The sequence below is a fragment of the Nyctereutes procyonoides genome, unplaced genomic scaffold, assembly GCF_905146905.1.
Source record: "Nyctereutes procyonoides isolate TBG_1078 unplaced genomic scaffold, NYPRO_anot_genome, whole genome shotgun sequence".
Classification (NCBI taxonomy): Eukaryota; Metazoa; Chordata; class Mammalia; order Carnivora; family Canidae; genus Nyctereutes; species Nyctereutes procyonoides.
The window spans coordinates 2,691,705-2,703,845 of record NW_026575025.1 but is presented as its reverse complement, the minus strand read 5'-3'; the positions used below and the strand labels follow the sequence as shown (position 1 = coordinate 2,703,845).

The 12,141-nt window shown below is 47.5% G+C and overlaps 1 protein-coding gene across 2 annotated transcripts in view; it reads left to right on the top strand.

The window, feature by feature from the left end:
- CRY2 (cryptochrome circadian regulator 2) overlaps positions 1-12,141 on the top strand; it is a 35,330-nt gene that overhangs the window by 20,304 nt on the left and 2,885 nt on the right. For both annotated transcript variants that reach the window (XM_055309002.1, XM_055309004.1), the window contains 5 exons: positions 945-1,256; positions 1,497-1,648; positions 1,773-1,975; positions 2,298-2,390; positions 3,499-3,640. In XM_055309002.1, coding sequence (XP_055164977.1) covers positions 945-1,256; positions 1,497-1,648; positions 1,773-1,975; positions 2,298-2,390; positions 3,499-3,638 — 900 coding nt within the window. In that variant the 3' untranslated portion in view covers positions 3,639-3,640. The remainder of the gene's footprint in view (positions 1-944; positions 1,257-1,496; positions 1,649-1,772; positions 1,976-2,297; positions 2,391-3,498; positions 3,641-12,141) is intronic.

Below are 12,141 nucleotides of genomic sequence, written 5' to 3'. Positions count from 1 at the left end.
GACCCTGGGGGCGGGGACTGGGTTGTGGAGCGTGGTCCTTAAGTTTGTGTACAGTCCAGAGAAAGGAGGGGGGAGTCCACATCCAGGAGGCAGCAAAGCCCAGCACAACCCAAACTGCTGATCTAAAGAAAATCCAGGTTATCAGAGCAGGATGGGCAGAAAGGCTGACTCGGGGTGTGACTCTCGAGGAGGCAGATCCACTGGCAGCAGGTGGATGGAGGCAAGTACTCAAGAGGGCAAGGGTGGAACCAGTCCTAAGGGGAAGAGCACAGCAGCCCTCTGAGGGCTGGTCCAGAGCATGTAACGGGGGAGTCCAGGAACAGCTGTTGCCTACCAGTCAGAAGATGACTTGGGCTGAATGCAGGGCTGTGCCGTATGAACTAGAGCAAATAACCCTACTGTAGTGCACCCGCCCCCAGAAGGAAAGAGGGCGACACATCCAACTATCCACATTCCACAGGTCATCCTGTGTCTCTGTTGTTTCATATTGTTTCCCTGTCCTTGCCAATAGCAGGCTTTTGTGGCATAGGGTGGCTTTGCCAGTGGGAATCTTGTGATTTTAGGAAAGTCATTAATTGCCTGGAGGTCTGGTCTGATCTTTTAATTCCCTCAAAGTCCCAGATCCAGGCTGTTGTATAAAACTTATTTAACCAGAATCGAGACTGAGCATTTTCTATGTGTGCTGATGAGAAGACTCCCATCGACTCTAGAAAGTGGAGCCAAGCAGGGACCCTTGAGGACAAGGATCATGAGCCAGGCTGGCCTTGGGTTTCAGTCTGCGGGTACACTGGGCCACTGCTAGGGCATAGTCCTTCTATGTGTCTAGGGGGTTTGGAGCCACCACATTGGTAGCAACTCCAGATTCCTTTGTGGGAAAGATCTGAGTGATACAGTGTTGAGAGCTGGGCAGGTGATGTATCCATGTGCTGTTCCCCCACCCCCAGGTGAAGCGGAACAGCACACCCCCACTCTCCCTATTTGGGCAACTCTTGTGGCGAGAGTTCTTCTACACGGCAGCCACCAACAACCCCAGGTTTGACCGCATGGAAGGGAACCCCATCTGCATCCAGATCCCCTGGGACCGCAACCCTGAGGCCCTGGCCAAGTGGGCCGAGGGCAAGACAGGCTTCCCTTGGATTGACGCCATCATGACTCAGCTGAGGCAGGAGGGCTGGATCCACCATCTGGCCCGGCATGCCGTGGCCTGCTTCCTCACCCGCGGGGACCTCTGGGTCAGCTGGGAGAGCGGGGTCCGGGTGAGTGCTCACACAGGGGAAGCTGGCCTGTACCCTCATCAAGCCCAGCAAGGGCAGCCTTCTGGGCTGGGGGATGGGATAGGGTCCCTAGGTCCAGGGGATCCCCTCCAAATCCTTCTTGGCTTGCCCTCAGCAGAAGGGCTTTGGCTCTCTCTTCTCCATGGGCCCTGTGGTAACTTGGGGAGAACCATGGCAGTAGGTCCTCATCAAGGCTGACTGTCCCACCCCCTCCCCATTCAGGTATTTGATGAGCTGCTCCTGGATGCGGATTTCAGCGTGAATGCGGGCAGCTGGATGTGGCTGTCCTGCAGTGCTTTCTTCCAGCAGTTCTTCCACTGCTACTGCCCTGTGGGCTTCGGCCGCCGTACAGACCCCAGTGGAGACTATATCAGGTAAGGATGCAGTCCAGGCTCTCTGGCTCCTGGCTGCTATAGCCTGCTTCTAAGATAAGGTACCCTTGGCCCTTTAAAGGAGAGTCACAGTGTGCTGACTGGCTGTCCGATGTGTGTGTTTCAGGCGATACCTGCCTATATTGAAAGGATTCCCCTCTCGATACATCTATGAGCCCTGGAATGCTCCAGAGTCCATTCAGAAGGCAGCCAAGTGCATCATTGGTGTGGACTACCCCCGGCCCATTGTCAACCATGCTGAGACGAGCCGGCTCAACATTGAGCGAATGAAGCAGATTTACCAGCAGCTCTCCCGTTACCGGGGACTCTGTAAGGAGCCACTACTCCCACCGCCATCCTCTAGCAGGAAGGACAGCATCTGTGGGCTCAGAGGGAATTTTCAGATTATTTGTAAAGAGAGGCCAAGTGTTCTCTTCTAAGCTGTTAAGTTGACTTGATTTCCCAGGGCACGGCACTACACGCTAGGCTGGATCATGCCTCTCTTACTTGTGGCTAGTGGGAAGAGATAAAGCTTCAGTGTCATGGCCCAGCACCCTATGGCCCCTGTCATTCCGGCTTGTCTTTAACTGCCCTATGGCCCTCTACAGTCCTGTGAGATTACATCCTGATTGCTCCCTTGCCTCTCTCCCAGGTCTGCTGGCATCTGTCCCTTCCTGCGTGGAAGACCTCAGCAACCCCGTGGCAGAGCCCAGCTCAAGCCAGACTGGGAGCATGAGCAGTGCATGTGAGTAGCAGCTGGCCTCCTGTGTCCTGTGTCCATCCAGAGGACACTGCAGAACTACTGCCACTTGAGTCATTGAGGGCTGAGGACAAAGGCCAAAATGAGTTTGTGCCCCTTACATAGAGCTTATGTTCCACTTGGGAGACTCAAATAGGAACTGTGCAAGATTATTTCAGTTAACAAGTGCTTTTGGGGAAAATAAAGGTGAATGACCTCATTTGAGAGGGGCTGGGGAAGAGGAATTCCCTCCCATACTTTAGATTGGAGCAGTCAGGGAATGCCCCTCTCGGCAGGGACCCAAGTCACAAGCACAACCCAGCTTTCTGAGAACTGGCCGAAGAGCCTTCCAGGCAAAGGGAATAGCAAGAAAAGACCCAGAGATAGAATGAGTGAGCGCAGCTCATGCAAGGAGCAGAGAAGGGGAAGCCAGTGTGGCTGGCATATCTTGAGGGAGGAGCTAGAATGAGATGGGGATGAGTTGTGGCAGGAGTAGCCTCTGAGGCTCTGCATCCTCGGTGGGGAATAGGATTCTGTCCCCAGTGCACTGAGAAGGCACTGGTGGGAGGTGTGGGAGCTGGTCTGTGTTTTTAAAAGCTCACTCTGCCTGCTATTTGGAGGGGACAGTGTGAACAGGAGCAAGGGCAAGGAGGCAGCACAACCTGGTGGTGGTGCCAAATTCTTGACCTCCTCCCCTCAGCAATGGGATGAATAGCAATAAGATGAGACTGGCAAGAACCCCAGGAGTTTTTCTAGCTTGCCTAGCCAGACTGGCTCCACAGATGAGGGTGCTGCTTATTCCTGCTTCAGGAGGCTGATCCAGCATCACGGAGGGAATGCCTGACCTTCAGAGCAAGAGCAGCAAACATGCCAAATTAGTCTCTGGCCTGGAGCCCCCAGAGTTTGGGGCTGCTAGCAGGCCTGGTCGTGCTCTCCTTAGACATTTCCAGGCAAAGTCACTGCTGCAAGGAAGGCTGAGGGGCAAGCCTAAGGAGCGTGTGCTGCATGGCTTTGATGCAGGCTCCCTGACCCCTTAAAGAGCTGCCACTGCCCAGTTTTGGGTCATCTTGGCTTTCTGCACAGTCTGTGTGATGCTTTGACCTGTTCCCTACAGGCCCAAGACCACTACCCAGTGGCCCAGCGTCCCCCAAACGCAAGTTGGAAGCAGCCGAGGAGCCACCGGGTGAAGAACTCAGCAAACGGGCCAGGGTGGCAGAGTTGCCCACCCCAGAGCTGCCGTGCAGGGATGTCTGAGAGTGAGTGACAGCAGCTTAGATTCATCTTTAGGGAGAAATTTGGGAGAGGTGGGAGTGGGTTTGGAGCCGAAGGTTAAAACTCCACAAACTAGATAAAAACCTGGTGGGGATCGCATGATTCTTTTTAGGATTTCAACTCTAAATTTCTTCTATTCTGATCTCTATACCTTTTGAATTTTAAAAGGAAATTTAAAAGTCAAGCCTTTTTCTTTCTTTACCAACTAGGGAAAAAAAATTTTTTTTGGCTCTTTCTACTTGTCAAAATGAGTCAAATCCAACAAAAATAAAGCAGGGCCCCGGAGGTGAAGCTGTGGGAGAAATGACCCCATGGCCAGGTATGAGGAGGCTCCAGGACCCTCTGCCACTGTGGACAGGCCATGTCCCATAGGCAGGCCAGCGGAGGGCAGCACTGTCCTTCAGAAGAAAGCGCAGGGATGTGCGCTGGCCGCTAGCCCCAGCCCCCGCTGAGGACCAGTAGAATCTGGATGCCGGTCATCTGTGCCTCTTAAAACTGCTCCTCCATTCTCACCTTCCTTGTGGCCTTGGCTCTGCACTTCCCTGTCAGCACTCAGCTTTCTTGGAAGTCCCTTGAATATCATTAAAGAAACAAAAATAAAAAGTGGTTCCTTCCACAGAGCAGGAAGGGATTTTCATGGTTTTCTTAGGGAAATATAAATTACTCTTCTCTTTAAGTCATTATCTCAGGTGTTCTTTATGTGTCATGTCTGTGTCATTAGACTGGAGAGTGATTTTCTTTTCCTCTGTGGAGCCAGTTGATTTTATCCCAATCCTTCCATTTCAGGGCCAGGCGGGGCCGTCTGGTTTGAGTGTCTGTGCCCAGTACTGGGTGAGACAGCAAGTGTTTGATACTCGTGCCCTTTACCCTACTAGGCTCATTGTCATAAATGTTGCTGATAGATTTGGACTAGTTTATTCTAGAAGCACTGGCAGCCTTAGATACTATGCTCTTAGTTATCTCTTAGTTCTTTGATACTAAGCAAAGTTCATTCTGTTTTACAAATCTGGAGCTTGCCAGGCTGATAATCTGACTTTCAGTTGAGAAGATCAAAGAATAGAGAGGTTAAACGTCTGGGTCAAGGTTGCTCAGAAAGCTAATGGCATCCAATTCATCATGAAAGTGTTGTCACCAGGTGTGTGAGGGAGGGGAGCATAAGCATATAAGATGTGTTGTGGTGCCCATCCACAAGCATTTAACAGTCTTCTTAGAAAAAGAAATAATTTGTAAATCCTACACTGATGATTTAGGCTGCCCATGCTTATCATAAGCCAGCTGTTGGTGGGCTGGGGTGATCAGGGAATGTGACACAGATGTTTATACTGGGGGCTGAAAGGTGAGTTGGATTTAGGCCACAAGGAGGGCATCTTGGACAAGAAAAATAGCTTCAGGATTACATGGTCTTGTACAAATTATTTAACGGCTATAAGACTTCATTTCCTCACCCCTAAATTTGGTTGTTGCAAAGACTAAATTATTAAATCCATCTGTCAGGTAGGAATATGTGCGGCTGTTAGAAGTAGGAGAGCTGACTGCTGTGGCTCAAGCAAATAGGGATATATTTTTCTTACCTACCAAGAGGCGCTGAGGTGGGCATTGCCTGGTGACTCAGCAATGTCAGAGCCAGTTTTTCTGAGACTCTCTTGCTTCATGGTGTCAAAGTGGCTGCCACAGCCTCAGCCATCATTACTCCTTTGTCAGTAAACACACGCCAAGTTTGGGCCACAGTTTGCTGGATACTGTTGTGCTCACTGGAATATTGGGAGGTGCTGAACAAAATTGACAAAGGCCCTTCCCTCTTGAGTGCATCTTTGGGGGAGACAGACAATAAACAAATAGAGTCAACAGGCTCTGAGTGGTATGAAGAAAAAATTAAGTTGGTAAGAAGATAGAAAGTAAAGGTTGGGGCATAGGGGAGGTTGCAATTTTATATTAAGAAAATTGTCAGGGGATGCATCTCTTCCTTTTTATCAAGAAAATAGAAGCTTTCCCAGAATACCCCTCTCCCAGCTTTTCACATTGGTCTCATGAGCCCACACCAAATCACAAAGCCACCCCCAGCCATGGGAAGTGGGGATCCAGGATCCAATCCTGGCTTAAGATTGGTTGAGACCATTGGTTTTCCAACTTCAGTGAGCAATAGAATCCCCTAGAGGATTTGTTAAACCACAGCTTGCTGGGCCCCACCCCCAGAGCTTCTGATTCAGTCCTGGGGTGGGGCCCGAGAATTTGCATTTCTAAGAAGTTCCCAGCAGCTGATGATTCTGCCTTTCTGGGACTGTACTTTGAGAATCACTGACTTAGACTAGTCATGATTCATTGTGTCAGGCCATTGAGCCCCTGAACAAATTACAGGTCTTGGTAGCTAGGAAGTGTTGGATACTGGTAGACCATTAACAGTGTCTAGGTAATATGCAAGGCAATTAGCCCAATGCCTGGCTCATAAGTTCATAAATATCCAGTATTATTATTACAGATATTGTTATTGTAATAATTTTAGAAGAACAGAAGGCTGCTGTTGAGTTGGATCATGAAGAGTCTTAAACGTCAGGCAGGTGAATCCTTGGTGTACTCTGGACGCCAAGGAGCATTTTGGAACAGGAGAGTGAAATAAACAAACTGGCATTTTTGTTTTATTTATTTATTTATTTATTTATTTATTTATTTATTTATTTATTTATTTATTTATTTATTTATTTGATTTATGATAGTCACACAGAGAGAGAGAGAGAGAGGCAGAGACACAGGCAGAGGGAGAAGCAGGCTCCATGCACCGGTAAACCCGACGTGGGATTCGATCCCGGGTCTCCAGGATCGCGCCCCGGGCCAAAGGCAGGCGCCAAACCACTGCGCCACCCAGGGATCCCCAAACTGGCATTTTTGGAAGCATTGGGCTGGGGCCCTGCAGAGGAAATGGTGGTGTGGGGGAGTCAGCTGAGAGGTGATAGCCATGACCCCAGGTGAAAACCTTACAAGGGTGAAGAAGTCAGCCTGTCTCTGGTCTTGCCCTCTTGGGATCTTAAGGGCTCTGGGTTTACTATGCCCTTCATCATGGCTACTTGCTCAGAGGTGAAGGCCAGGAGGCCAGAGGACAAGACAGACTGGGGAAGAAGGCATTGTTTGGAAACCCTGAGAGAAGAGAGTATACTTGTCTTTCACTGTAGTCTGGTGGTAGTGCCTGGCCCTCACAACGTTCAGCATCTCCTTCAGTAAAATAGCAATATTAGCATTTTGTCACCTGCCCTGCCCGTTGAGCATACACATTAGGGAAGAAAATGTAAAACCGTATACACAAAGCTTTTGAACAAGCTAAATGCACCACAGAGATGAAGTCACATTATCATCTTGCATACACTTCTCTGGGCATCTTGGATTGTGTTGTTACGTTAGAAGCAGCACTCTGGGCTAAATGGACCACAGCGCTGTGACCATGTGGCCTAAGTTGACACAGTATTCTACTGAGAAGCAAACTTGTCCCTTTTCCCCTCTTCCCGTGGTCAGTTTTAGATGTTTGCCTTGGAACAGGATACTTAGCCTTTCTGAGATTTTGTATGTGTAAGGTGTGACTAATCATTCTTTACCAGCCCAAAGGCTCCATCCTGTACCTTTGGAGGCCCCCTTATGCCCTGAGCTCTATAGTTTTGTGATTCTGTTATTCCAATGTCTCAGAGTTGTGGCAGTTTGTAGGGCAGTGACTTACAGTGTAAAACACGCCCTGATACCAGTAGGTTTCATGCTCACCTAAAACCCACACCCATGTCTGTTCTGCATCTGGTTTTATTGTACAATGTTCACTAAACTGAAAAATAAGCCAGCCCCCAAATAGCTATCATTTCAGAGGCTTCCCCATAATCCCCAAAGCTGCTGACTGCTCAGGATTCTATTAGCCTCCAATTGTGTACAGATTTTTCTTATTGGTCCAATCATTTTACCATGGGGAACCAGCTCACGTGATCCACTTGCCTGTCGCTGGGCTGGTACATAGGGATCTGTTGAGAAGCCCCATTGAATACAAAAGGCTTCTGGCCATGGATTGCCCCTCCCTTCCCCTCCCCTGCCCACAGTTCACCAGAGCTGGGTTAGCCCTGGGGCTTCACTGCAGAAAACCAGATGCCTGGAATCTCCTCATCATCATTTTGGCACTTCTTCAGTTGTATATCTCTCCTTGCATGAAACGTGTGTGATAGGCAGTGGGCAATCTCAAACACCTCACAGTGGAAGTGGATGCAGTGTGGTGTTCCGGCTTTCTGCTCAGACCAGTGAGCATGCTACAGTTCTTCTGCACTCTGCCTGGGAGCCTTTGCCTGCTGAGTTGTCTCCTCTCTGTACTTCTCACCCTGGAAATGAGAATTTGGATGCATTTGGCTGACTGACATCCTCTTCCTGTTGCTGTAGGATTTGTGTAGTGCGGGAAGGGAAAGGGTTCCATTGACATGAGGAATGAGACGGAGCTGAGAGCCCAGCTTTGTACCCCAGCCTGGCCCAGCCGTACCTTTGTACTTCCCCATTCCTAACCTGGGAGCTGGTAGCAAACCCTCCACCCCTTTCAAGCTCCTGGGCACTAATACTTGGTTATGGGCTCCAAACAAAGTTTCTAGCAACCTTGAGCCATTGAGATATCCTCTGCTGACCGAGCTCACGCATATACTTCATCCACACACCCTCCTGGGTAAGATCAGGGGAATGGTGGACTCACAGGTGGGTATTTCTTGTTAGCATCCAATACACAGGTACCCCCAGGGGTGACCCTAACACTAGGTGCACTGAAGGAGGTAGTCGTCAACTCACTCTGTGCTCCAGCAGCTGCCTCTGTGGTTCTTGTGTTCAGCGACAGGTTGGAAGAGTCGGACAACTGAGAGACTGATTTTGCAGTGCATGTTTTAGGAGTTGATTTTTTCCTTGGTGCCTTCTGCAAGCCATTCCTCCTATTTCTTTTAGTGCTGCTGTCATCACTTCTGTGGGGTATCATTTGATTTCCCCAGCCCCTTTTTATCTGAAGACTTCTGCTCTGGCTTAAGAACAAGAGCACAGGAACTATCTAGTCATCTGCTGATCAAGCAGCTTGAGGAACTAGTTGACCGAGCCTCTGACTAACTTTGTGGACAAGAACAAGATGGTTCTTCCAAACCATGGTTCTCTGTGTTTGTGTCTTTGAACCTGCCATAGATGGACTTGGGTCACTGGGGCAAATCTATGGCCCACACACTGCCAGCTCCCTTCCTGAGCCTGCCCCATAGCACAATCATCCCCAAGTCAACATGGGTCTGAAGTATTAGCCCTAGAGCCACCTGACTGCTTACACTACTCTAAGTTTAGGCATTGGTTCTTTTGTTGTTGTTTTCCTTTGGAAAACGTTTTTTTTTAATTAATTTATTTATTTATGATAGTCACAGAGAGAGAGGGAGAGGCAGAGACACAGGCAGAGGGAGAAGCAGGCTCCATGCACCGGGAGCCCGACGCAGGACTCGATCTCGGGTCTCCAGGATCGCGCCCCGGGCCAAAGGCAGGTGCCAAACCGCTGCGCCACCCAGGGATCCCCCTTTGGAAAACGTTTAATTGTAATGTAGAATAATTGAGGAGCTGACAAATACATTGCTGAGATTTTAGAGGTGGAGGCAACAGGGTACATCTTAGGTTCTTGTAGTAGACTGGGATACCCACTCATTACCAGTGTGTGCCAGATGGCAAAAGAAACTGTTACACGTTAAAGAACATAGCCTCTTGATTATCATACTTTAAAGTACATGAGATTTATTGTAGCCTAATTTGAATTCAGTGAATGCCATTGACAGATTGTATGATGGGTCATTTTCACTGTGGGGTGTAAAAGAATCACTAAAGAAAGTTGACAGGCAAAGCGTTTTAGGAAATCATCTTTGAAATTCAATTAAAGATGCTCACAAAGTCACCTGATTGAAAAATAGTGTTTTCTTTACATATGGTGACCTGGAAAGTCTTAGGCCATCCCCCTAGAAAACATAATGAAGATGAGCAGCTAAAAAGAGAGAGAGAGAGAGAGAGAGAAAGGATTTTGAATCTTTGTGGCAAAAGACAGTCTAAGTATCTGAAATAAGCTTGTCCCTGAAAAGGGCATTTTGAACCCAAAGCAAGCCAATGTTGTTAGAAAGTACATGGATCCGTTATTCCCATGATCTCAGGAGTGAAGGCAGAGCACTCGTCCACTCTTCCATAAAGGCCCCCTAGCCCCTGGACAGCCACTGTGGGGTGCCATGGCCCAATGAAGTAAGCGTGCGTCTTTTCCCTTGTAGGGTCAAGATGGAGAGGGAACCTGGAAATCCTTCGTCCATTAACGCATACCCGGTATCCTGAGCCACTCACTTTCTGTTGCTAAGCCCTAGCTCTATAAGCAACAATCGGAAGCACTTAGAGGCAAGTTTGCCCTAAGCTATGAAGAGCACTGGTTACAAATAAACAATTTGCTTATACAATTAGGCTGCCAGGAATTTGATCAGAGAATCTAGAAAAGAGGCAGCTTTCTCTCTCCCCAGGTATAAAGGTTTCATTGCTTTGAATTCTACCTCAGTCCTGTCAGATGTACAATGCATGCCACAAGTAAAATTTTAAATTCCTAGTAACCTAGTAATAACCTCTTCTTATAAGGCTACCATTCATATGGGATTGGGGCCTACCCTAATCACCTCATTTTAACTTAATTACCTCATTAAAAACCCTTTCTCCAACAAGTAAAATTCATTTCATAATACATTTTTTTCCAGCCATATCTAGGTATTGGTTCTCAGACTTTGTTGGGGTTGCCCATGCTTTGGAGAGTCTGATAAAGGGTGGAGCCCTCCCCAGGAAGTTGTAGCTATTCACACATACAGAAAAATGTACACAGAACTTCAAGGTCCTCATGGATTGCCCCCTCAACCTATACTTGGACCACGAAAGAGTTCAAGAACCCCAGAGTAATACTCTGTGTTCTAAGGAATTTTTATGTGTTCTTTATCTTCCCTCATCCCTAAAGGTGGAGAAAACATGATAAATACAGGTATTCGGTAAGGGGACCTGTTGTGGGATGCTCTCCAATACTGAAATTTTCAGTTTCAGAAGAAAAGTCAGCTCTGGCTTAAAAGAGGCCAGAGAGAGACCTGTGGGTAAAATATATATCACAGCATGTTTCGAATAACGTGTGTGTGTGTGTGTGTGTGTGTGTATAGAATGTATTAAAAACTAATACATTGGGGCGCCCAGGCGGCTCAGTAGATTAGCATCTGCCTTCAGCTTAGGTTGTAATCTTAGGGTCCTGGGAACAAGCCCCACATCAGACTCCCTGCTTAGCGGGGAGTCTACTTCTCCCTCTCTCTCTGCCTCAATCCCTTAGCTTGTGCTCTCTCTCTCAAATAAATCTTAAAAAAAAAGAAAGAAAAGAAACTAAAATATTTATTTATAGGAAAAACATGGCTAAGTTATGGTACAAGCCTAAAGGAAACAATTACTGAAAATAATAGGTATTTTAAAGAACGAGACTGTACTGACCCATTCTGGTACCCACTCTTATATTTGCTCCTTATTTTACCTAGCTTCTAGATAACTTAGTATAATCTGGATAAAGTCTTCAGATTTCACATTTGTCTTTAAAGGGTTGCATGTGTCAGAAGACTGTCAGAATCTGTGACTCCAGTGTCTTTGACTCTTCAGAGCATTTTCCCTCCATTCATGTTGCTCAGATGTGTTTTGGTCTTCGGGCCACCACATTGAGTTTCCTTTTCTATTCTGTAAGTCTTGATGAGCAATGCTATGATAGATTACTTAATGGTAAAAATATGGGTGTCGGTGTCAGACCTGGGTTTCCTGACTTGGCTCTGCCACTTTTGATGTTGTCATCCTGGGCAGCTTATCCTCTCTACCTTCTGTTTTCTCATCTATAAAAATAGAGGCCTTATCTTCAAGATTAACAGAATCACAAGCTGTATTAGTTTGCTAGGACAGCCATAACAAGGTGTCACAGACTGGGGGAATTTCAGCAACAGGAATTTATGCTCTCACAATTCTGGGAGTTCAACATCTGAGATCAAGGTGCTGGCAGGTTGGTCTCCTCTGAGGCCTTCTTGGCTTATAGATGGCTGCCTTCTTCCTATATTCCCACATGGTCTTCTGTGTGTGCCTGTGTCATAATCTCTTCTTATAAGGCTACCAGTCATATGGGATTGGGGCCTACCCTAATCACCTCATTTTAACTTAATTATCTCATTAAAAAACCCTTTCTCCAAATCCAGTCACATTATGTGGCCTTCAACATACAAATTTGGGGAGGGAGGGACACAAGTCAGCCATAACACAACTGTATAGTGCCTAACCCACAAAGTATACTGAGCCTTATTATTATCTGCCTCACCATAATTTAAACTGCACAAACCTTAAATGGAACTCCACATGTCTGTACACTCTCAGAGACACTAGACCTTTTTAAACAGGCAACCCAGCATTATGACTGGCTTACCTTGTCCTTTGTTATCAGACA